This window comes from Coregonus clupeaformis, chromosome 7, assembly GCF_020615455.1.
Source record: "Coregonus clupeaformis isolate EN_2021a chromosome 7, ASM2061545v1, whole genome shotgun sequence".
Lineage (NCBI taxonomy): Eukaryota > Metazoa > Chordata > Actinopteri > Salmoniformes > Salmonidae > Coregonus > Coregonus clupeaformis.
Window position 1 is genome coordinate 8,548,329 of NC_059198.1, and position 26,650 is coordinate 8,574,978.

A 26,650-nucleotide genomic window follows, 5' to 3' on the forward strand; every position below is an offset into this window, starting at 1 on the left:
ATGTTAAATAATAATAATATGCCATTTAGCAGACGCTTTTATCCAAAGCGACTTACAGTCATGCGTGCATACATTTTTTTGTGTATGGGTGGTCCCGGGGATCAAACCCACTACCTTGGCGTTACAAGCGCCGTGCTCTACCAGCTGAGCTACAGAGGACCGCAGTTATTCTTCTGCTATTTATTCTGTTACCAATAATATTTACATGTTAATAGTGTCTTCTGATTAAAATGATGTATGATAAATGTATGATATTTTTGGTAGATTTAGGTACCATCTGTTTAATTTGGTAAGAGAGCAGATTGGATCATTTGAGTTCCCAGTTCACATGCACCCCAAAGGATTGAGTTGATTTCCCTCCTTGCAACTAACACTTTAGTCTCTAGATGTCACAGCACACAGTCCAAATCCTCCCAGCCATCCCAGCTCAGGGACATCATACTGAGGACTCTGTGGTTGATTTCTTCTGACCCAGGAAGCCAGAAGAAACATTTACTGTGTATTTTGCAGCTTGAAATAATTCTGTAAACAATTACAAATTATACAAACAACATTAATTTTATGGGACAACCATACAAAAAAATCCCGTAAGTACAGTGATTCATGTCTGTAATGCATTTCTATCTGCAACATACTTCACCATCCGCCCTACTGAAAAAGCCTAGGTGGCGGAAATTGTGAATTGTGCAAGTGGGATGAAATAAACATGCAATAAGTGTGACACTAATGTAATGATTACAATAACCATCCTCTACATAGAAATAACATCAACCAGTTCCATGCCCTCTACTCTGCCAGGGGGGATTGAGGGAACTCAGTGACTGTTGCTAAAAGAGAGATGTAAAAGCTTCTAAATAAAAGTTTAAATGAGTTGACAGGTTTTCAGCAACACTGACGGCAGGGTTTGAGCAGATGAGGCTCTTCATACCCTCGCTGCTTGATGACTGTCCCAATGATTAAATTCCTGACCCCCCTCTCCCCCCGGGTTGGCTGACATCCCGATGTCATGTGTTGTGGGGAGAGGTTTCTAGTGTTACATATGGACAACTCATTTTGTGGTTTTGAGTGATTTATGCTTGTTTTTGGTTGCTATTCATTGAATTGACAAAGAATACAAGTGGCATTCTTGTTGTGTGAGGAATTCCTGTATGTGAGCCGAAAAGATTCAGCTCACTACATATGAATAGAGAAATTAATCCTACTCGTGTCTGTTTTGTTGAATACATACACCCAGAGAGTCCAGGCATGTCTGTCCCTGTTCACTGGGTTCACTAGGTGGTGGTGGCTGGTTGTGGCCTAAAGCTTTCCCTCATTCTCTACCTGTTTCTCTCATCCTCTCCTCCTCTCTCTGTGACGTGCAGGGTCCCAACACTAACGTCAGTCCTGTTTGCAATTACCCACAGTGCGCTATGCTGTCTGGGAAGAATGAGTACGATTGACGTCTTTCTGGCCATCTGCCGCTATTCTATTCCTCTCCTCTCCCATCCCTCGCTCTTTCCCTCCCTCCTTCCCCATTCCCAACTCTTTTTTGAGAGGATTAAGTGTGTTCATATCTCTGTGTGTTTTGTCTCATCAATGTGTGAATGTAATGCTGTGTGTGTATGTGTGTGTGTGTGTGTGTGTGTGTGTGTGTGTGTGTGTGTGTGTGTGTGTGTGCAAGGATTGGTGTGTCAGTTGCAACTCGAACATCCAATAATATCCTTGTCCACTGGATTTCATCACTGTCTTTAGTCACTAAATATTGACGTGTGTCCCCTTTTTATAGTACAAATCTGTGCACAAGGTAATTTAAATAAATCTCTAAGATTTTATTACATACAATATACACACAACCTGGATCTGCAAACCTGCATTAAGACTGGAGGATTTGGGTAGGCAGTAATGACCTTCAATGAAAGGCATTTCAGAGGGACAGAGGACAACAAATAAGTGTGACACAACCAATGAGAATATCTCTTACAACAATACATTAACCAATAAATAATTGAAGTACAAGAGTAATGAAACAACAAGTAAATTAATACATGAACCAAAATGAAAACTGACTGCTGTGCAACACAGACTGACAGACTGCTGTGTTGAACAAAACAACCACTAACAACCATCATTTCAATGACAAAAAAGTACAAACCATACATCAATTCTGATTAATAACAATATTAACAACAATAACCGTATTATATTTGTCATTTCGGGACAAGTTGAGGTACAAGTTGAGGTAAAGTCAAGTGAAGTGTTGAGTTTGTAGAGGAGAAGACTAGGATGAGAAGAGGGAGAGAGGAGGTAGAATAGTATAAAAAATGGTTTGTCTACAGTGTGTTTGTTCCCTTTAATTACATATAGTTGCTACACACAAGTTTATCATACATTTTAACTTACATATAAGTATAATTATTATTTATTTGTTGAATCATTCTATACTGTACTGCTGGAGATGGATGACGTTCTACAGATGACTTTTTGGAAGTTGAGAAGAGACAACATTTATGATTCTGCGTTAACTGACACTGAACACAAATTGACAAGCCTCAACACAAAGATCTCAATACAGCATCTCTCTCAGCCACACTAGAGGGTAGAGGATAAGGTTGAGGAACTGGCTAGCTAAAATTATTAGAAAAAGACAATGATTCTGAGAGAATAGAGCTGGGTTGACAGAGGACACAACACTAAGTTAAAGCTCCCTTCTGCAGCACACTGAAGTGCAAAAGTTAGGGCATGAACCCTTCTTTAACGATTATTAAAGGGTGTTGCCATAGCAACAGATATATCATCATCGCTCAAAGCAAGCTTATCGGTCACTGATCATGTCAAACAAGACTCAAATCACACAAGAACACTCAAATCAGACAACTGCTAAATAGTAACTTGTAGAGCACTGCATCCACCAACCCAGACCTCTATCAAAAACACCACAGTGGTACTAGGTGGTAGTGCAGTAAATTGGGGGAAGTGTAGTAAAACTGTGGTAAAACAGAAGTGTTTTCATAGAGGCATCCCAATCAGGGCAGGTCGCAGGGCAGGATGGTGTTCCTGCGGTCGTAAGCAGTGTCGTCACTCTCTTCTCCTTCACTCCCTTCATCCAGCACCTTATCCCTCTCCTCCTCTTCCTCTGTCTCGCTCTGATACCGGTCGCTCTCTCGCCCCCGCAGTCTCTCCCTCTCTCTGTCTCTTCCTCTGTCACTTTCTCTTTCTCTTTCCCTGTCTCTTTCCCTGTCTCTTTCTCTGTCTCTTTCCCTGTCTCTTTCCCTTCTGTCTCTATCCCCTCTGTCTCTCTCTCTGTGGGAGCGAGGGAGTGTGGGGATCTAGGAAGACAAAGAGAAACAGAGTCAGAGAGAGGCCATCACAGGGCCATTCAACTCAAACTTTCACACAAATATTCCATTGATATCAATACATGATAAACAAGAAACCCACACATCTTAAGTTAGGATTGAGCCCTAGTTGTAGCTGTAACCATGCAGTAAATTAATGGGAAGCCAGCCTACCTGGTTGTCGTGGCTGGGCAGGGCGCAGTAGCCAGGCTCTGTTCTGCGGAGAATGCGTGGGGAGTGGGTACGGAAGGCAGAGGGCCGTGGGCAGTGGGAGTGGGAACAGTTGGAGCGCGGGGAGGGAGAGCGGACAGAACGGGGGGACGGAGAGCGGACGGAGCGGGGAGAGTTGGTGATGGAGTAGATCTGGGACAGGTTAGAGTGGCCGTGGTGGTTTAGTTTGTGCGGGCGGGGGGAGCGCGGGGGTAACTCGGGGGGTCTCATGGGGTCCACCAGGTCCATCTCAGTGAGGACAGGGGGCGGGGGGATGAACTCCTCATCCTCAGGGGAGAGGAGATCCGCGTCAATCTCAGCTAGCTCTGCCCTGGACAGGTGGTCCACAATCCCAGCCCCAAACGAGTCGCCCACCACGTTGATTGAGGTACGCATTCTGTCACTGACCCAACAGACAGACAATGCTGGAGTCAGCCATGACTGATCACTGTGTTGCAGTTACACTACCAGACAGGAGCTCTCATGGATGAGTAGATGCCAACAACAGCAATGCCATCTACAGCTAAGTACCACTCTACCCTTTACAGTTTACAATATGTGTTGCATTTTGAAAGAGCTTGATGTACCCTAGTTTTCTTTCATTGAGATAATAAGCAACATTGAATCATGGTAGTCTAATGTCATCACGTTGTTGAATAAAAATACCAATATATTGTGTATGTGTGACTCACAGCAGCCAGTCTACAGCGATGAGCAGGCTGATGTCCTGGGTGGGCAGGCCCACAGCTGTAAGGATCAACAGCATGGTGACCAGGCCTGCACTGGGAATACTGGCCGCTCCCACACTGGCCAGGGTAGCTGTCATACTGGGAGGAGAGGAAGGAGAAGAGGGAGTTGATGTTACACACATGTTTCTCATTCCAAGACATTGTCACCACAGTGCATTAGCATGTGACTCATAACAGTCATCAGTAAGCAACCACAACTGATAGATACAGTAGGCCTACAGTTACATGACTATTTCAAGGTACAAAAAGCCATGGAGGAAGGGACATAGCTTTCTCTTACATACATACTGAATATGACAGCCTTAAAACCATCACTGCACTTTAGTATTATATGTAAAAGTATAATATATTACACCCAGGTAACACACCTCAACACAAAAGTATCGTAAGAAACCCCCTGGGCCAAGGGTGATAGTGGTAAAGAAGAGGCCTACCTGACAGTAACGATCTGTCCTGCGTCCAGGTTGATGTCATTCATCTGAGCAATGAAGATGGCTGCCACCGCCTCGTACAGGGCTGTACCGTCCATGTTGATGGTGGCTCCGATGGGCAGCACGAAACGCGTCACACGCTTATCGATCTTCAGATTCTCCTCCAGACAGCGAAACGTGACAGGTAACGTTCCCGCACTGAGGGAAGGACAGAGTGGGTAAGAAACGGATAAAGACAGGTAGAGAGAGATAAAGGGATGAAAATAAAAGTGGGGAGAGAGGGTATAAAGACATTATAGAGAGAGAGGTATTAAGAAAGAAAATAATGACAGAAAGAGTGAGGGAGAGGGAGGGTGAGGGAGAGTGAGGGTGTGGGAGGGTGAGGGAGTGGGAGGGTGAGGGAGTGGGAGGGAGAGTGAGGGAGAGGGAGGGTGAGGGAGGGAGAGGGAGAAGGAGGGAGAGGGAGGGAGAGGGAGGGAGAGGGAGGGAGAGGGAGGGAGAGTGCGGGTGAGGGAGGGTAAGGGAGAGAGAGGGAGGGAGGGTGAGGGATGGTGAGGGAGTGGGGGGAGGGGGAGTGAGTGAATGAGGGAGAGGGAGGGAGGGAGGGAGGGAGAGGGAGAGGGAGAGGGAGAGGGAGAGGGAGAGGGAGAGGGAGAGGGAGAGGGAGAGGGAGAGGGAGAGGAGAGGGGAGGGAGAGAGAGAGGGAGAGGGAGAGAGAGAGAGGTTTAGGGAGGGTGAGGGAGGGAGGGAGGGAGGGAGGGTGAGTGAGTGGGGGAGAGGGAGGGTGAGGGACGGTGAGGGAGAAAGGGGGAGGGAGAGGGAGGGTGAGGGAGGGAGATGGAGGGTGAGGGAGGATGTTAAAAAAGAGGGGGGGGGGGACAGAGAGGGTGAGAAGAGGGGTGAAATCTAACAGCATCATCATAACAGCAGGGGTATTTTACAATCCAACATGTGAATTGCAGGAATTTGATTTGAGCCCAAGCTAAGCCCAGGTCATAATATAATTAGAGAAAGTTGATAGGATTACTCTTATTCTCTAAAGCCTCCATAATGCGTCAAAATGACAGTTGGTTTGAGCAGCATGACAGATTCAGAAGCAGCGGAAACACGGCCAGTTTGGCCCATCAACCTTATCCAGAGCCCCAGACTTTTACAACACAGGGTCTGTCAATCTCAAATCAAATCAAAATCAAATCAAATTTTATTGGTCACATGCGCCGAATACAACAGGTGCAGACATTGCAGTGAAATGCTTACTTACAGCCCTTAACCAACAGTGCATTTATTTTAAACAAAAAAAGTAAGAATAAAACAACAACAAAAAAAGTGTTGAGAAAAAAAGAGCAGAAGTAAAATAAAGTGACAGTAGGGAGGCTATATATACAGTAAAATAAAGTGACAGTAGGGAGGCTATATATACAGGGGGGTACCGTTGCAGAGTCAATGTGCGGGGGCACCGGCTAGTTGAGGTAGTTGAGGTAATATGTACATGTGGGTAGAGTTAAAGTGACTATGCATAAATACTTAACAGAGTAGCAGCAGCGTAAAAAGGATGGGGTGGGGGGCAGTGCAAATAGTCCGGGTAGCCATGATTAGCTGTTCAGGAGTCTTATGGCTTGGGGGTAGAAGCTGTTGAGAAGTCTTTTGGACCTAGACTTGGCACTCCGGTACCGCTTGCCGTGCGGTAGCAGAGAGAACAGTCTATGACTAGGGTGGCTGGAGTCTTTGACAATTTTGAGGGCCTTCCTCTGACACCGCCTGGTATAGAGGTCCTGGATGGCAGGGAGCTTTGCCCCAGTGATGTACTGGGCCGTACGCACTACCCTCTGTAGTGCCTTGCGGTCAGAGGCCAAGCAGTTGCCATACCAGGCGGTGATGCAACCAGTCAGGATGCTCTCGATGGTGCAGCTGTAGAATTTTTTGAGGATCTGAGGACCCATGCCAAATCTTTTTAGTCTCCTGAGGGGGAATAGGCTTTGTCGTGCCCTCTTCACGACTGTCTTGGTGTGTTTGGACCATGATAGTTCGTTGGTGATGTGGACACCAAGGAACTTGAAGCTCTCAACCTGTTCCACTACAGCCCCGTCGATGAGAATGGGGGCGTGCTCAGTCCTCTTTTTTTTCCTGTAGTCCACAATCATCTCCTTTGTCTTGGTCACGTTGAGGGAGAGGTTGTTGTCCTGGCACCACACGGCCAGATCTCTGACCTCCTCCCTATAGGCTGTCTCATCGTTGTCGGTGATCAGGCCTACCACTGTTGTGTCGTCGGCAAACTTAATGATGGTGTTGGAGTCGTGCCTGGCCATGCAGTCGTGGGTGAACAGAGAGTACAGGAGGGGACTGAGCACGCACCCCTGAGGGGCCCCCGTGTTGAGGATCAGTGTGGCAGATGTGTTGTTACCTACCCTTACCACCTGGGGGCGGCCCGTCAGGAAGTCCAGGATCCAGTTGCAGAGGGAGGTGTTTAGTCCCAGGATCCTTAGCTTAGTGATGAGCTTAGAGGGCACTATGGTGTTGAATGCTGAGCTGTAGTCAATGAATAGCATTCTCACGTAGGTGTTCCTCTTGTCCAGGTGGGAAAGGGCAGTGTGGAGTGCGATAGAGATTGCATCATCTGTGGATCTGTTGGGGCGGTATGCAAATTGGAGTGGGTCTAGGGTTTCTGGGATTATGCTGTTGATGTGAGCCATGACCAGTCTTTCAAAGCACTTCATGGCTACAGACATCAGTGCTACGGGTCGGTAGTCATTTAGGCAGGTTATCTTAGAGTTCTTGGGCACGGGGACTATGGTGGTCTGCTTGAAACATGTTGGTATTACAGACTCAGTCAGGGACATGTTGAAAATGTCAGTGAAGACACTTGCCAGTTGGTCAGCACATGCTCGGAGTACACGTCCTGGTAATCCGTCTGGCCCTGCGGCCTTGTGAATGTTGACCTGCTTAAAAGTCTTACTCACATCGGCTACGGAGAGCGTGATCACATAGTCATCCGGAACAGCTGGTGCTCTCATGCATGCATCTGTCTGTCTGTTTGTGTGTCTGTCAGACAGAGCTGGTCTGTGATCACCCAGATTCATGCACAGTTGGCTCTTCAGCTCTAGTTTGTCAGCCCTCTTATTCTGGGTTAACCTAAATAGCCCAGCAACCAATACACAGTAACATAACACCCCTCCATCACATTTACTACGGTACCTGATGCCATACAGTATCATGCAGTGCTACTAAGGAAAATACACACCAGCACAAATTGGCTAAACATAGTATATACACCCACCCTCCACAACCCTCCCTAGAGTGTTCCTCCCTCCTCTACCTGCTGGCGGTGCCCAGGGCAGTGATCCAGGCCTGGAAGATCCCAGAGTAGAAGGTGAAGGGGCTCTTCCTTGTGATGGTGAAGAAGATGAGTGGCAGGATAATGCCCCCGTGGATCATCAGGCCCACTATGACAGTCACCATGTACATGCCCAGCTGTCTGGCCACCACCTCCAGGTCCCCGATGGCTGCTATTTTCCCTGAGATCAGAGAGGCAATACCAACTGGAGAGTACCTGAAGACACAACATGGAGGGTCAACACACCACTGGTAATGAGGAGGGTTCTTCCAGAATATTGCAAGTGAAGGAAAATATATGGGGAGAGGAAACCACTTTAGACTATTGAGACACACCCCACCTATGGCATCAATACTCAACAGGCAGTGGGACTAGGTGCTAAGGAACCACAGCTGGGCAGGTCAAAGGTCATACAAACACAAGCTTAGCATCTGAGGTGTAAGGGATGTACTGTGTGTTGATCTGTGAGGAAGATGGCATTTAGCCAGAGTTGTTTGGTAGAGTATGTAGTATACTGTGTATGTGTGTTTAGTGTAGTGTGTTTGACATGTTATTTGTATATACATGCTGGTTTGTTTGGCCAGCTCTGTAGGCCTAGTAGTGAGTAATGTGTTTAGTGTGTAAAATGGGTGGTTTACATTGGTATGGAGAACACAGTTTCTTTGGAAAATGTGCTGTGCATCAAGATGGCCCCTGAGTAGGTGCTTCTTTGTGGTGGAGAGAGAGAGAGAGAGAGAGAGAAAGAGAGAGAGAGAGAGAGAGAGAGAGAGGGAGAGAGCGGGAGAGAGGGGGGATATGTTTTTCTCTCTCTCAGTGGTCCTGGCCAGTGTCCTGTGAAGTCTCTCTGTTTCTCCCCCTTTCTCTCTCTTTTCCCTCGCTCTTTCAGTGTAACTGGACTGTCTGCTACTGTCCTGCAAAGCATCAAGGCCTTCATCGCTCTCCAAGGACATGGATCTCACCACGTCCCTCTGTCCCGCCCTGCATCAGTCTGTCTGCGCTCTGATCTGTGCTGGCCTGCTGAGCAGCTAGTGGCTCCTTTCCTGTCTGTGGATTCATTACGTTCTGGACCTGTTCCACCCTCTCTCCCATGGGAACCAGAAAGGCTTCTGCTCTGCTCCCACTCCTGCTAGTCCTCAACATTACACACTGTCATGTCTTAGGGAATCCTTCTCCCTATATTTCTCCCCTTTCCAATTCTCTCTCTGCCCCTGGTCCCAGTTCCCACCATTTTTCTCATGTACGCAGTCCTTCCCTTATTCATGACTGTCAGTGAATTCATCACTGTCCATAGAATGTTTTTCAGCACTGCAGCCATTGTTCCACTGGAGGAAAAACAGACCCATACAGAGACACAGACAGGGACACAGACAGGGTCACAGACAGGGACACAGACAGGAAGACATAGACAGGGACACAGACAGGAAGACACAGACAGGAAGACACAGACAGGAAGACACAGACAGGGACACAGACAGGAAGACACAGACAGGGACACAGACAGGAAGGCACAGACAGGGACACAGACAGGAAGACACAGACAGGAAGACACAGACAGGAAGACACATACAGGAAGACACAGACAGGGACACAGACAGGAAGAAACAGACAGGAAGACACAGACAGGGACACAGACAGGAAGACACAGACAGGGACACAGACAGACAGGAAGACACAGACAGTGACACAGACAGGAAGACACAGGGACACAGATAGGGACACAGACAGGGACACAGACAGGAAGACACAGACAGGGACACAGACAGGGACACAGAGAGACACAGACAAGGACACAGACAGGGACACAGACAGGGACACAGCCAAGAAGACACAGCCAGGAAGACACAGAGAGACACGTACCACATGATCATGCCCACCATCTTCATGATGATCTCGTTGAGGATGTTGAAGAACTCTGACATGAGCTTCCCCTTCTCTCCCATCTTCCCCATGCACATTCCAAATGTGATGAAGAACCCAATTAAACCTTCAGAAAACATCATTACAACATTAAATCATCTGTTCATAAATAACCAATGTGCTCTCTCAATACGAATGATGAATATATGATGAATATATCTAAACCAATGAAACAATAGGAAATAGACATAATAGTATTCCGTCCAATCAACAGAAAGAGAGGGGAACCGAACAGGAAATTGTTGCCCAATCAGTGAATAGAGAGGAAAGAACCATAGCATTCTCTCACCCAGAACATTCATGCCCCATTTGAACTCCAGTTTCTTCTTGCTGACTATGACAGGTTCTGTCTGGTTCGGGGGTATCACTGACACTTTCTTTGCTACTGTTTGAACCTGAAGAGAGAGGGGGGGGGGCATAGTCAGAGAGAGAGAGAGAGAGCAACCACCAGAGAGATGAGAGAGATGTTTATGCAGACAGAGAAGAAGAGAGGGGGAGAGAGAGAGGTGGAGAGAGAGAGAGAGGTAGAGAGAGAGAGGTAAAGAGAAGATGAAAGATGGAAAAGGGGGCTGATCGTCATGCAATTTCTTGGCTGATCTGCAAAAGTAATTACAATATCAATGAATCTCTGACGAGGACAAACGCAGTGATAGCACACAGCAAGAGAAAGGATCCCTATAAGCCCAGGGCTGAACAGCACACACACACACACACACACACACATACACACACACATACACACACACTAAGCAGATGCCTTACTGTAGTAAATGAAGACAACCCAACGCAGCTGTAAAGAGATTGGCACCGACAGAAGGTCTGACCCTCACCCAGTATAACACAGAGAAGCATTTCTAATCATTCAGACACACACGCATGAAAGAGAGAGAGAGATAGAGAGCGATAAGGAGAGAGAGAGAAAAAACACAGGATTTGGACAAAAGAAGGCAACTGCTGCGACATGCTTGAGGCCTGGATTATCACTTAAAAATGATCCGCCTGCTTGGATAAACAGCAGTCATATCTGCCAGGCAGCGTTGCTTTGTGAATCACAAAGAAAGAGTCTGTTCTGTCTTGTCCTGCCCTATCCTGTAGTCTCCTATCCTCTCCTGTCCTCTCCTGTCCTCTCCTGTCCTCTCCTGTTCTGTCCTGTGGTCAGCCATCTGAGCACAGGATCATGTCCTCCTGATGCTAGGACAGCAGAGTCCCTGCCCATCTTCTGAAAACGTCTGAAAGCCTACCTCTTCAAAGATCTTAAATAAGACATCTTAGTCTCATTCCCTCCCTCCCCGCCCCCAAAAATAAAAAAACATTGCTCTAGTCATTTCCTACTAGTACTGACTTTGCTGATAACTTCTTTAGAGGAAGAAATGTTCTTACTACGACTGTGATATGTGGTTGTCTCACCTAGCTATCTTAAGATAAATACACTAACGGTATGTCGCTCTGGATAAGAGCGTCTGATAAATGCCTAAAATGCCAAATGTAAATGTCAACACAAGAACAGCTACTGGTCATTACAACGGGAAATATGTTCAGAGGGAGAAATCAACTGTACAATACTACAATAGAAGCTTGGAACACAGAGAGGGAATTACGATCTGTACAGCTAACACCACACACATCTGTGTTGGTCTGCAAAGTCATCCTTTTCTGGGAAATGGAAAGGATCAAAATATTGAGCGCTTGGGACTTTAAGGTTCTACCTGCATTTTTGTCAAAAGTTTGGACACACCTACTCATTCAAGGGTTTTTCTTTATTATTACTATTTTCTACATTGTAGAATAATAGTGAAGACATCAGATGACCTGGCCTCCACAATCACCTGACCTCAACCCAATTGAGATGGTTTGGGATGAGTTGGACCGCAGAGTGAAGGAAAAGCAGCCAACAAGTGCTCAGCATATGTGGAAACTCCTTCAAGACTATTGGAAAATATTTTCAGATGAAGAATGCCAAGAGTGTGCAAAGCTGTCATCAAGGCAAAAGGTGGCTATTTTAAGAATATAAAATAAAAAATATATTTTGATTTGTTTAACACTTTTTTGGTTACTACATGATTCCATATGTGTTATTTCATAGTTTTGATGTCTTCACTATTATTCTACAATGTAGAAAATAGTAAAAATAAAGAAAAACCCTTGAATGAGTAGGTGTGTCCAAACCTTTGACTGGTACTGTATATAGTACTCTACATTTACATTTACATTTACGTCATTTAGCAGACGCTCTTATCCAGAGCGACTTACAAATTGGTGCATTCACCTTATAGCCAGTGGGATAACCACTTTACAATGTTTTTTTTTTTTTTTTTTTTTGGGGGTGGGTTGGGGTAAGGGGGGGTAGAAGGATTACTTTATCCTATCCCAGGTATTCCTTAAAGAGGTGGGGTTTCAAATGTCTCCGGAAGGTGGTGAGTGACTCCGCTGTCCTGGCGTCGTGAGGGAGCTTGTTCCACCATTGGGGTGCCAGAGCAGCGAACAGTTTTGACTGGGCTGAGCGGGAACTATGCTTCCGCAGAGGTAGGGGAGCCAGCAGGCCAGAGGTGGATGAACGCAATGCCCTCGTTTGGGTGTAGGGACTGATCAGAGCCTGAAGGTACGGAGGTGCCGTTCCCCTCACAGCTCCGTAGGAAAGCACCATCTAAATACCCCAATTCATGTTGTTAAGTTCAAAAGAATACAATAAAAAAATGAGGGTTCTGAACTTTAAGCCAATTATCTCAGAATCATATTTTTGCAGATAGCACCTTATAGTCCCAAGCTCTAGATATGCTGCTGACTAGATATGCACATCAGATAGAACGTATTCTCTACTCTAAAGCACAATTCTACTTCCATGATGACATAAGCCACTCCTTTATAGGAACTAGTCTGTGCATATACAGTCCCTTCAGAAATGATTAGCTCTCCTTGACATTTTTTTGTGTTACAGGCTGAATTTAAAATAGATTACATTTAGATTGTTTGTCACTGGCCTACACACAATACCCCATAATGTCAAAGTGGAATTATGAAATTTTTACAAATTAATTACAAATGAAAAGCTGAAATGTCTTGAGTCAATAAGTACTCAACCCCTTTGTTATGGCAAGCCTAAATACATTCAAAAGTCAAAATTTGCTTAACAAGTCACATAATAAGTTGCATGGACTTTGTGTGCAATAACAGGGTTTAACAATGACTACCTCATCTCTGTACCCCACACATACAATTATCTGTAAGGTCCCTCAGTTGAGCAGTGAATTTCAAACACAGATTCAACCACAAAGACCAGGGAGGTTTTCCAATGCCTCGCAAAGAAGGGCACCTTTTTAAAACAGTTACAGAGTTTATTAGCTGTGATAGGAGAAAACTGAGTAGTTACTGCACAATACTCCACAATACTAACCTAATTGACAGAGTGAAAAGAAGAAAGCCTGTACAGAATACAAATATTCCAAAACATGCATCCTGTTTGCAGTAAGGCACTAAAGTAAAACTGCAAAAAATGTGGCAAAGAAATTTACTTCATGTCCTGAATACAAAGTGTTATGTTTGGGGCAAATCCAAAACAACACATCACTGAGTATCACTCTTCATATTTTCAAGCGTGGTGGCGGCTGCATCATGTTATGGGTATGCTTGTCATCGGCAAGGACTAGGGAGTTTTTTATGATAAAAAGAAACGGAATAGAGCTAAGCACAGGCAAAATCCTAATGAAAAACCTGGTTCAGTCTATTTTCCAACAGACACTGGGAGACAAATTCACCTTTCAGCAGGAAAATAAACTAAAACACAAGGCCAAATATACACTGGAGTTGCTTACCAAGACAACATTTAATGTTCCTGAGTGGCCTAGTTACAGTTTTGACTTAAATCGGCTTGAAAATCTATGGCAAGACTTAAAAATAGCTGTCTAGCAATGATCAACAACCAACATGACAGAACTTGAAGAATTTTGTGCAAATATTGTACAATGCAGGTGTGCAAAGCTCTTAGAAACTTACCCAGAAAGACTCACAACTGTAATCGCTGCCAAAGGTGACTCTAACATGTATTGACTCAGGGGGTTGAATACTTATCTAATGAAGATATATTAGTGTTTTCTTATTAATTTTTTACAACTTTGACATTACAGAGTATTTTGTGTAGATCGTTGACAAAAACTATTACAATTAAATCCATTTTAATCCCACTTGGTAACACAACAAAATGTGGAAAAAGTAAAGTGGTGTGAATACTTTCTGAAGGCACTGAGACAATCATTTGCGAATTAGACACAATTGCCCCATAAGCCACACATTCCCAATGCTGGTCATTAAAGTCAGGCTTTGATAGGATCCAAATCTCACAATAACAACTGAACATCAATTGTTTGATGGGGTCTGGGTCTAGTTCTGGGTCTGGGTCTGGGTCTAGTTCTGGGTCTAGTTCTGGGTCTGGGTCCTACCTGTTGGAAGCAGGCCTGCACCAGGTTTTCAGGGAACAGGTTCCTGATGAGGTCCAGGAAGGCGTCCAGACTGCTGACCTCTTGGTTCTTGGGGGCGGCGTTCTGCTCCTGACTGCTCCTGAGTTTGGGGTTTCCCGGGTGGATCCCCAGGACCAGGATGACCCCCAGGATGGCAGCGATGACTGTAGTGGACATGTAGTAGACCATGGCCCTGGAGCCCATCCTCCCACTGGAACGAGCATCCAGACCAGCCAGACCTGGGAGGGAGAGAGACAGGCTGATGAGCAGGGCACCTTCCACCTGCATGTCTGTGTGTGGGTGTGTGTGTGTGTCTGTGTGTGTGTCTGTGTGTGTGTATGTGTGTCTGTCTGTGTGTGTGTGTGTGTGTGTGTGTGTGTGTGTGTGCAGGCATGTGTGTGCTGTGTACTACAATGGTGTACCTGTGATGAGGCTGGAGATGATGAGGGGCAAGATGAGCATCTTCAGCATCCTCATGAGGATGTCTCCAGGAAAGGACACCAGCATTAGGGTGTTGGGGTCTGTAATAGAAACATACCGCAGCAGCATCCCAAACAGCGACCCCGCTATTACACCTGTCACAGTGCACAGAGGAGAGGAGTTAGCACAACAGCCACACAATGGTTGCCTCTGTCACCCTTACAGCTTCTGTGAGAGCGCAGAGAGGAGAGATTCCAGTGAAATGCTTTAGAAGAGCATTTCGAGAGGATTTATAATCACAGCGTCTAACTCATTGGGTTTCATTTCCATTCCAGGGGGAGTTACAGTAAGTGCACATGTGCCAACAAGAAGTGATGTGTACAGTGCATTCGGAAAGTATTCAGACCCCTTCACTTTTTCCCCACTTTGTTACGTTACAGCATTATTCTAAAATTGATTTTTTTATTTTATTTCCTCATTACTCTACACACAATACCCCATAATGACAAAGCGAAAACAGGTTTTCAGATTTCTCTGCAAATGTATTTAAAATAAAAAACATAAATACCTTATTTACATAAGTATTCAGACCCTTTACTATGAGACTCGAAATTGAGCTCAGGTACATCCTGTTTCCATTGATCATCCTTGAGATGTTTATACAACTTGATTGGTAAATTCAATTGATTGGACATGATTTGGAAAGGCACACACCTGTCTATATAAGGTCCCATAGTTGACAGTGCATGTCAGAGCAAAAACCAAGCCATGAGGTTGAAGGAATTCAAATAAAATAAAATCAAATGTTATTTGTCACATGTGCCGAATGCAACAGTTGTAGACCTTACAGTGAAATGCTTACAAGCCCTTAATCAACAATGCAGTTTTAAGAAAAATAAGTGTTAAGTAAACAATAGATAAGTAAAAAATAAAAGCAGTAAAATAACAGTAAAAAGACAGAGTCAATGTGCGAGGGCACCAGTTAGTCGAGGTAATTGAGGTAATTTGTACATGTAGGTATAGTTAAAGTGTCTATGCATAGATAATAAACAGAGAGTAGCAGCAGTGTAAAAGAGGGGGGGACAATGCAAATAGTCTGGGTAGCCATTTGATTAGCTGTTCAGGAGTCTTACGGCTTGGGGGTAGAAGCTGTTAAGAAGCCTTTTGGACCTAGACTTGGTGTTCCGGAACCGCTTGCCGTGCGGTAGCAGAGAGAACAGTCTATGACTAGGGTGGTTGGAGACTTTGACAATTTTTAGGGCCTTCCTCTGACACCGCCTGGTATACAGGTCCTGGATGGCAGGAAGCTTGGCCCCAGTGATGTACTGGGCCGTACGCACTACCCTCTGTAGTGCCTTGCGGTCGGAGGCCGAGCAGTTGCCATACCAGGCAGTGATGCAACCAGTCAGGATGCTCTCAATGGTGCAGCTGTAGAACTTTTTGAGGATCTGAGGACCCATGCCAAATATTTTCAGTCCGGAACAGCTGATGCTCTCATGAATGCTTCAGTGTTGCTTGCCTCAAAGTGAACATAGAAGTGATTTAGCTCATCTGGTAGGCTCATGTCACTGGACAGCTCGCGGCTGTGCTTCCCTTTGTAGTCTGTAATAGATTGTAGTCTGTAATTGTCCGTAGAGCTCAGAGACAGGATTGTGTCGAGGCACAGATCTGGGGAAGGGTACCACATTTGTTTTGCAGCATTGAAGGTCCCTAAGAACACAGTGGCCTCTATCATTCTTAAATGGAAGAAGTTTGGAACCACAAAGACTCTTCCTAGAGCTGGCCGCCCGACCAAAGTGAGCAATCGAGGGAGAGGGGCCTTGGTCAGGGAGGTGACCAAGAACCCAATGGTCACTCTGACAGAGCTCCGGAGTTCCTCTGTGGAGATGGGAGAACCTTCCAGAAGGACAACCATCTCTGCAGCACTCCACCAATCAGGCCTTTATGGTAGAGTGGCCAGACGGAAGCCACTGCTCAGTAAAAGGCACATGACAGCCTGCTTGGAGTTTGCCAAAAGGCACCTAAAGGACTCTCAGACCATAAGAAACAAGATTCTCTGGTCTGATAAAACCAAGATTGAACTCTTTGGCCTGAATGCCAAGCGTCACGTCTGGAGGAAACCTGGCACCGTCCCTACGGTGAAGCATAGTGGTGGCAACATCATGCTGTGGGGATGTTCTTCAGTGGCAGGGACTGGGAGAATGAGGGAAAGATGAACGGAGCAAAGTACAGAGAGATCCTTGATGAAAACCTGCTCCAGAGTGCTCAGGACCTCAGACTGGGGCAAAGGTTCACCTTCCAACAGGACAATGATCCTAAGCACACAGTCAAGACAATGCAGGAGTGGCTTCGGGACAAGTCTTTGAATGTCCTTGAGTGGCCCAGCCAGAGCCAGGACTTGAACCCGATCGAACATCTCTGGAGAGACCTGAAAAGAGCTGTGCAGCAACGCCCACATCCAACCTGACAGAGCTTGAAAGGATCTGCAGAGAAGAATGGGAGAAACGCTCCAAATATAGGTGTGCAAAGCTTGTAGCGTCATACCCAAGAAGACTCGAGGCTGTAATCACTGCCAAAAATGTCTAAAAACCTGTTTTTTCTTTGTCATTATGGGGTATTGTGTTTATTGCCATAAAGTGAGGTAGTCACCTACCCAGTATAGTGAGGGCCAGCAGTGAGTTTCGGATGAGGAAGCCACAGTAGGTTCCCAAGAAACTCTTGGGAAGTTTGGGCTCCAACAAGTCCAACACTCCAGCGCCAACAATGGGTGGCAGTGCCTCATCATAATGAGCCTTGTTAGACTGGTGGGCTGGTTGCTGATTCGTCATCCTGTCTGTGGTAGAGAGGGAGAGGGTGAGAGAGGGAGGTGTACTGTGAGAGCACACATCTGCCTGGTCAAAAAACAGCCCCATGCCTCTTCCTCTGGTGTAAGCATTTCAGTTAGCCTTTCTATTGGCTTGGGGAAACTTCCACCATATTGTTGCCTTTGGATGCTGTTGACTAAGATGAGTAACATCAGTCAGGTTAAGGTCTGATAAATGTCATTACATTGAGAAGGAATGTACCCACAATCTGAATAATACAGGATATGGAGGTGGAGAAAGATGGATGGAAAACAATTGGGAGAGAGACGGAGAGAGGCGGAGTAAGAAAGCGCTCTGACAATCATCTGTGAGTCATGTCATGGAAATTTTCAACGATAATCTGAAAATGTGAGTGAGGGTGCAGGATTCTATTCAAGTCACCCATCCATCACCACCTAAACCAAACCTCCACTTCTGTCAGAGAAGGAACATCCAGCCTAACATCAGATATCAGATTAGAGAGGATCAAACATAGTCAAAACAATAGGTGGGCAATAAATCCAAACAAGACCTTTACATAAAAGCACCAATATTATGCAAGCAATGTAAATCTGATCTGGTTTGATACATTATAATAATATTCAACTAATTACTACTCAGTCTGCTTAGTTTGTCTGTTCCAGTATTCCAATGCAGTAACCAGCAACACCAGTTCCAACAGAGTGTAGAGAGTGATGATGAATCCCCCTCCCACCAGAGATAAACACATCTGGAGAGCAACATGGCAGTGTGTGAAGTCAGCGTCTGGAACCTGAGTGGCACATTTACAAACAGACCGCCTCCACTGGACAATCGCACATGATTATAATCCATCAGCCATACAGATGGCATTTCTACATGAGGAAGAATAGAGAAAACACTCACCAACATGCATGTAGACCAGTCTAGTCTAACCTCCTTTTATTCCCTCTCTCCTTCCTTCTTTACCTCCTCCACTCTCTATGGACCTCACCCGTTGACCTCGCCTCTCTCCATCACGCTCTCTTTCCCTGCTCTGTTCATCAGCTTGTCTTTATCTCACATATAAGTCCAACAACAGTTGCCGCCCGGGCATAAAGAGGGATTGTCGGCAAATGCAAAAAAAAATTGGGGGGGGGAGGAGAATCTCTTGCCAAGTTTCAATAGCAGAGAGATATAATCCCTTTTGAACTGGGCAGTGGGGAAGGGGAGGGGAGGAGTGGGCTCCCTGTTTCTGTTACTGCACCAATCCTCTTTGCAAAATTCATTTCATTCTTAACATTAAGAACAATGTTTACAAACATCCAGGAGACAATGTACTGTACACCAATTACTCAGCAGTCCTATTGTTGGAGGGTGAGTCAGAAACCCACCATGACCTGATGAACTGCACAATCACTGTACTATCAGAAAACACAGAACACACAGAGTGTTTATGTGCATCCCAAATAGCACTCTTTACTCTATATAGTGTACAGTTGACCAGGGGTCATAGGGGTCTGGCCAAAAGTAGTGCACTATAAAGGGAAAAGGGTACCATTTGGGACACAGATCTCAATGACAATACTTTATGTTCAGTAGGATGGCAGTGCCAAAGACAGCCCAAGTCTACAGCTCTTAGGATGGGAATTAAGACCTTGGAGGAGGTCAGACAGAGGACCCGACCCCATAGAATTACATATACAGTAGGAATTTAATAAGATCTCTGTGGCTGACTCATTGTCCTACCAAACGACAGGATGCCTCCTGCGGTGTAATGAGGATATATCCTGAAGATTGAACAGCGCATAAACTGCAGTGACATGCTAAACGACCTGTAGCCTGCTGTAGCCGTGTTACAAATCCATCTTCTTCCTAGGACTAAGGGATTATTTTCTGTCTCCAGGAAATGTAGGAACGGCCTGAAAAGTGGGAGTGGGAGCTATCCTCCAAAGCTCCAACAGACCGACACGGAAGATAGTCCACATGTAACCCTGGACGAGAGCTAGCCTCCAATAGACTGAAAGGGAAGATAGTCCACATGTAGCTCTGGACCAGAGCTAGCCTCCAACAGACCGACAGGGAAGATAGTCCACATGTAACCCTGGACGAGAGCTAGCCTCCAATAGACTGAAAGGGAAGATAGTCCACATGTAGCCCTGGACCAGAGCTAGCCTCCAACAGACCGACAGGGAAGATAGTTCACATGTAGCCCTGGACCAGAGCTAGCCTCCAACAGACTGACAGGGCAGATAGTCCACATGTAGCCCTGGACCAGAGCTAACCTCCAACAGACCGACAGAGAAGATAATCCACATGTAGCCCTGGACCGGAGCTAGACATAGGGACTAGTCATATTAGTTTATGTTACATCATATCACATTATATCACAGATGAGTAATATGCTTCGTTATACATTCATCATAATCTCAGCACCCAGAACAGTATCTTGCATGCAGGCTTGTTAGCTATATTAATGTCAGTCTTTTACAAGAGACTATATACATAAAAGCAGACAGTCAATGGGTTTACATTGACCTTACGGTAAATCCAGGATTTGGTCAAATGTGACAGAGGTATTACAACCTTGGCAGGTATGTCCAAAGGCCATCAACTCTCTGAGGAGAAAGCTACAGTATTCCTCAGGAAAAGGCTTTAGGGAAGCCCTCAGAACAGAAACATGTGTTAGGAATGAGCATAAAGCACCAGGGATGGAGGAGGATACTTCAAAGACAGCCAGGCTCAACGGGAGGAGAAGGCTGTAATCCTTACTGGCAGTGGTGTTCTTCTTTATGTGTCGTGCCATGTTGAGCTCTCCTGGATCAGCAACAAACCAGATTGAAACTAGTTCCATGCATCCAGATTCCAGAGATACTCACATCCCCTGAATGGTCATGCCAGGACAGCTGATCTCTCTCTCTCTTTGATCATTTACATTTACATTTTAGTCATTTAGCAGACGCTCTTATCCAGAGCGACTTACAGTTAGTGAATACATATTTTTTTATACTGGCCCCCCGTGGGAATTGAACCCACAACCCTGGCATTGCAAACGCCATGCTCTATCAACTGAGCTACATCCCTGCCGGCCATTCCCTCCACTACCCTGGGCCAATTGTGCACCGCCCATGAGTCTCCCGGTCGCGGCCGGCTGCGACAGAGCCTGGATTCGAACCAGGATCTCTAGTGGCACAGTTAGCACTGCGATGCAGTGCCTTAGACCACTGCGCCACTCAGGAGGAGAGACTTACATCACTGTAGTATGTAAAATATCGCTGAGCTATCAATGCACATATTAACATTGGATTTGAAAACAAACTACCTATGTTATGATCTCTCTCACAATCACTATCAGTATCACTATCAGTATCACAATCACTATCAGCATCACGATCACTATCACTATCAATATGACTATCACTGTCACTATGACGATCAGTATCTATCACTGTCACTGTCACTATGACGATCAGTATCTATCACTGTGACTGTCACTATGATGATCAGTATCTACAGCGTCTTCAGAAAGTATTCACACCCCTTGACTTATTCCACATTTTGTTGTTACAGCCTGAATTTTTTTCTCAACCATCTACACACAATACCCCATAATGACAAAGTGAAAACATGTTTTTTGAAATTTTAGCAAACATATTGAAAATGAAAATGAAATATCTCATTTACATACAGTACCAGTCAAAAGTTTGGACACACCTACTCATTCAAGGGTTTTTCTTTATTTTTACTATTTTCTATCAAAACTATGAAATAACACATATGGAATCATGTATCACTCCTCATGAATCACTCCTCATTCGTCTTGAAGCTGGTTGAGAGAATGCCAAGAGTGTGCAAAGCTGTCATCAAGGCAAAGGGTGGCTACTTTGAAGAATCTCAAATATAAAATATATTTAGATTTGTTCAAATTTTTTTGGTTACTTCATGATTCCATGTGTGTTATTTCATAGTTATGATGTATTCACTATTATTCTACAATGTAGAAAATAGTAAAAATAAAGAAAAACCCTTGAGTGAGTAGGTGTGTCCAAACTTTGGACTGGTACTGTAAGTATTCACACCCCTGGGTCAATACTTTCTAGAAGCACCTTTGGCAGTGATGAAAGCTGTGAGTCTTTTTGGGTAAGTCTCTAAGAGCTTTCCACACCTAGATTGTGCCACATTTCCCCATTATTATTTTCAAAATTCTTCAAGCTCTGTCAAATTGGTTGTTGATCATTGCTAGACAACCATTTTCAGGTCTTGCCATAGATTTTCAAGTAGATATAAGTCAGAACTGTAACTCGGTCACTCAGAAACATTCACTGTCTTCTTGATAAGCAACTCCAGTGTAGATTTGGCCTTGTGTTTTAGGTTCTTGTCCTGCTGAAAGGTGAATACATCTCCTAGTTGTCACGGTTTCGGCCGAGGCTGCCTCTCTCCCTTGTTCGGGCAGGCTTCGGCGTTCGTCGTCTCCGGAATTCTAGCTGCCACCGATAGATGTTTCATGTTCGTTTGCTTTTGTCTGTTTGTTTCCACACCTGTTTCTGTTTTGACGTAATTAGTGTCCTATAAGTTTCTCGTTGTGTTTGTCTAGTGTTGTATATGATTGTTTCCGTCAGTGTTGTGTCTTGCTCGGTTGAGCGTATTTCTCCACTGTGCTGGAGCTTATTTGCACTTGTGTGTGCACCGTTTCATTTTGTCGCACCTGTTAGTGCGCATTTACCTTTCGCCTTCGTGCGTGTTTTTGCTGTCGGGCTTAGTTGTCCTGTTGCCTGTGTTTGGGCCAGTAATACAGCTTTTGGAACATTCAGTCTGCGTCCTGCGTTTGATTCCTACACTACACCTACAACACGCCCTGACACTAGTGTCTGGTGGAAAGCAGACTGAACCAGGTTTTCCTCTAGGATTTTGCCTGTGCTTAGCTCCATTCATTTTCTTTTTATCATAAAAAACTCCCTAGTCCTTGTCGATCACAAGCATACCCATAACATGATGCAGTTTTGGAATATTTTTTATTCTGTACAGACTTCCTTCTTTTCACTCTGTCAATTAGGTTAGTATTGTGGAGTAACTACAATGTTGTTGATCCATCCTCAGTTTTCTCCTATCACAGCCATTAAACTCTGTAACTGTTTTAAAGTCACTATTGGCCTCATGGTGAAATCCCTGAGCGGTTTCCTTCCTCTCCGGCAACTGAGTTAGGAAGGACGCCTGTATCTTTGTAGTGACTGGGTGTATTGATGCACCATCCAAAGTGTAATTAATGACTTCACCACGCTCAAAGGGATATTCAATGTCTGTTTTTTGTTTTTTTACCCATCTACCAATAGGCTTCTTTGCGAGGCATTGGAAACTTCCCTGGTCTTTGTGGTTGAATCTGTGTTTGAAATTCACTGCTCGACTGAGGGACTGTACAGATAATTGTTTGTATGGGGTACAGAGATGAGGTAGTCATTCAAAAATCATGTTAAACACTATTATTGCACACAGAGTGAGTCCATGCAACTTATTATGTGACTGGTTAAGCTCATTTGTTCTCCTGAATTTATTTAGGCTTACCATAACAAAGAGGTTGAATACTTATTGACTCAAGACATTTCAGCTTTTCCATTTGTATTAATTTAAATTTTTTCAAAAAACATTGTTCTACTTTGACATTATGGGGTATTGTATGCAGGCAAGTGACACAACATCTCAATTGAATCCATTTTAAATTCAAGCTGTAACACAACAAAACGTGGACAAAGTCAAAGGGAGTGAATACTTTCTGAAGAAACTGTATCAGTGGCTCTTTAATGATGGTCTTTAATGACAGTATTAACCAATGACGGGTATTTACCGACCCCCACCGTGCAGAGACCCACGCATGCTCTCATCCAATCAGTGACAGTCCCTGCCCCTGACCAATCAGTGACGTGGGTTTAAGAGACTAAACAGCTGTGTGATGGCTAGCCCACCGCTAAACCCCCACCTCCTGTCTACAGCCCTATTAACTAACTGGACATGGGAGTTTATATGCATTTACATTGAGCTCTGTGTATGAGATTGTGTATGCATTTGTCTTTATCACATGAGCATGTTGTGTGTGTGTGTGTGTGTGTGTGTGTGTGTGTGTGTGAGTGAGGGGGGGATTATTTCCTTTGGTTGACTGTTTGGCGTGATCTTTGCAGGGACAGAGATATAATCCCATATCCCCGTCCCTTCTTCCAGAGAGAACAAGGGAGGGGGTCATGACTACTACAACACTGCACTGATATGTATAGGTTAACAAGTCCATACATGTCCACCCCACATTCTGAAATTGCATTTTTGTCACCCCCAGTTTTATCATTGGAATGTGATACAAAACGAGGCAACGGTGTGCTTTAGGACCATGCGGACGCCTCCGAGTGGTCGGATAGGCTGTTTGGTGTGTTTATCCAACTGGATAAAAAAATTAATAATAATAATTATGTCCCCCCCACTTCTAAAACCAAAGTTGCGCCCCTGATCAGATCTAATGCATTTGGTCATCGATCAGTAGAAAACCTCCCCTTTATCCCTCAGTCACAAGCTCTGGAGTCAATAGACCATCACAGAGAGAAAAAAGAGAGAGAAATAGAAAGAGAGAAAAAATGTAAAAGAGGGAGCTTGTGTATTTGTCATTGACTGTTCATCAGTGTGTGTGCATCTGTGTGTGTGTGTGTGTGCACGTGTGCACATGAATGTGTGTGTGTTAGATATACTGCACTGTCGGAGCTAGAAACACAAACATTTTGCTACACCCGCAATAACATCTGCTAAACGCGTATGTGACCAATAAAATGTGATTTGAATTTTGTGTGCGTGAGAGAGTGTGTGTGTGGCAGGTACACAACCTCCCCTCCATTCCTCTCTTTCGGACTATAATCTGAGTGTATTAATCTGTTGTTTGAACTCCTTAAGCACAGACTGTCTATCACATCTGCTCTCTTCACCCTTCTAAAGCTCTGCTATTTATAAATCCTCCCACATACTCTCCCTTTCCTCTTTCCTTTCGAACTGTCATTGGAATACAATTCCTCCAGCAGAGCCTAGTTTTTTTCTTCCCAATCCTCCAGAACAGTATATCCATCCTCTCCTTTTGCCAAAAATATCCTTTGAATATTCTCCATTTTCTTTTTCCAAACGCAAACTCTGTCTTGGTTCTCTCTTGTTCTCACTCTGATTCTAAATACAACAATTTGAAACACAACAGCTGGAAAAGCACTTCATTGGAATGTAAATAGTCATATGTCAGCTAGTTCTGAAGTTCCATAGCACTCTTAATATCAAATAACTACCACTGACTACACTCTAGTGAAAATCTATGAAAATAAAAATGATGGTACAGAACATTCCATAAAATAGAAAAGAGATGAACGATGTACACGCCCACCTACACCTATATACACACATCACCACAGACAGTCAATGTGCAGCACATTCTGACTGACAGAAACAGAGCGAAAGTGACATGAGCGCATGGACTCAAAATTCATAGCAATTCAGTGAATGAAAAATAGCACTGCCAATGGTAGTACAACTACACTTCTGATAAATCCTATGCACATGGGTGGGGGAGGATTTGAGATGAACATGAAAGAAATGTCCAGAACATCATTCAGAAGATGAGAAAGTTCAGAGGGAGGATAGGTTAAGGGATAGAAGGAATGAAGAGAAGGGAGATAAAGCCAGTCCTACCTGCTGTGTGTCTTCTCCCATCCAACCAGAGCAAGGCATCGGGAGAGACACAATGAAGGGAGGAAGGGATGGAGAGATTGAGAGAGAGAAAGAATAGGCAAAATCACAGTCCTTGCGTCATCTGAGAAAATTGGCAGATTAATAAAACAGCTTGGATCTCTGAACCCCCTCGCTTGCTCCTTGCTCTCTCTCCCTCACTCTCTCTATTTCTAGGTCTCTTTCTGCTTCTTTTTGACTCTCAATTACTAAATTGAGTTGTTCCTCAAGGTCAGTAGGTCTAGTGATAGACTACTAGCTCATGATCAGCTGTATAACAGACAGTAGCTTTTGTTTCTTTTAAGTGCTTGTATGAAAATAACTTTGGGCTGATAATACACAAGTACAAGTTGTATGTCACTATAATCATTACCATAGACAGTGAGAGTTGGTTGAGGAGGGAGACAGCTGGTAGAGCACGGCGCTTGTAACGCCAAGGTAGTGGGTTCGATCCCCGGGACCACCCATACACAAAAACGTATGCACGCATGACTGTAAGTCGCTTTGGATAAAAGCGTCTGCTAAATGGCATATTATTATTATATTATAGAGAGAGAGAGAGAGAGAGAGAGAGAGAGAGAGAGAGAGAGAGAGAGAGAGAGAGAGAGATGAGCTAGCAGGAAGAGACAGTTGAAAGAGAGTGAGAGTGAGGTTGCATCCCAATATTCTCTCCTTCCACCTGAAGTGTGCACTCGATCACTACTCCCCACAAATGTAAAAGCATTGGATTGGTGTAGGCATGACTAGAGGGAGTTTCCATATACCAGTCATTTCCTTTTAAATATATGAAGGGACATGAACAAGTGCACACTTCAGGAGGAAGGAGAGATTATTAAGATGCAGAGTTACCTCATACTCATTAGTCATGTCAATCAATGGCTAACGCTTGACTTCTGATGCATCCAGGTGTACCTCCACCCCTCCACTTGGGGGCGATAAAGGGCAGGGAAACATTGATTCTACCTTTGCTAGGATATATCTAGAAGATAGAAGTTGCCCTTAGCCACAGATCAAGGATCAGTTACCCCATACTCCAATCATGAATGAAAGTGAGGTTTGCATTTGAGCATCAGATGTACAATAATATCTATAATAACGCTGAAATTAATGATTCAGCAACAGCTATGTAATTGCATAGTAGCGTTTTTTGTTATTACACAAATGGAATAAGGAACAGTCCCTATTGTGTTATTACAAAAAACACTCAAAGTCATTACTATGCAATGAAAGTGTAATGGCCATGATGTCAGTAGTGTTACTGAACAGACCAAGCACTATGTAAGCGTTAT

At 44.6% G+C, this 26,650-nt stretch overlaps 1 protein-coding gene across 2 annotated transcripts; it reads right to left on the bottom strand.

Moving 5' to 3' along the window:
• Positions 1-2,323: 2,323 nt before the first annotated feature.
• LOC121566699 (excitatory amino acid transporter 2-like) lies at positions 2,324-25,452 on the bottom strand. Of its 2 annotated transcripts, none has more exons than XM_045221111.1 (11): positions 25,326-25,452; positions 17,477-17,656; positions 14,826-14,978; positions 14,386-14,642; positions 10,242-10,347; positions 9,893-10,019; positions 8,018-8,251; positions 4,708-4,902; positions 4,217-4,351; positions 3,489-3,927; positions 2,324-3,305 (listed from the first exon to the last, which is right to left on the bottom strand). In XM_045221111.1, the coding sequence occupies exons 2-11, from the start codon at positions 17,649-17,651 to the stop codon at positions 3,003-3,005; spliced, it is 2,124 nt and encodes a 707-aa protein (XP_045077046.1). In that variant the 5' UTR covers positions 17,652-17,656; positions 25,326-25,452; the 3' UTR covers positions 2,324-3,002. The 2 variants fall into 2 exon arrangements, with proteins under 2 accessions (XP_045077046.1, XP_045077045.1); XM_045221110.1 differs by lacking the exon at positions 25,326-25,452 and adding an exon at positions 18,552-18,696.
• Positions 25,453-26,650: the final 1,198 nt, after the last annotated feature.

What these genes read in the sequence shown, in the direction of transcription:
- LOC121566699 (XM_045221110.1), bottom strand. An exon ending in ATCGCTGTAGACTGGCTGCT is followed by an intron (nt 3,928 to 4,216) that starts GTGAGTCACACA and finishes CTGTTGGGTCAG; the next exon opens with TGACAGAATGCGTACCTCAA. An exon ending in TGCCCAGCCACGACAACCAG is followed by an intron (nt 3,306 to 3,488) that starts GTAGGCTGGCTT and finishes TTGTCTTCCTAG; the next exon opens with ATCCCCACACTCCCTCGCTC.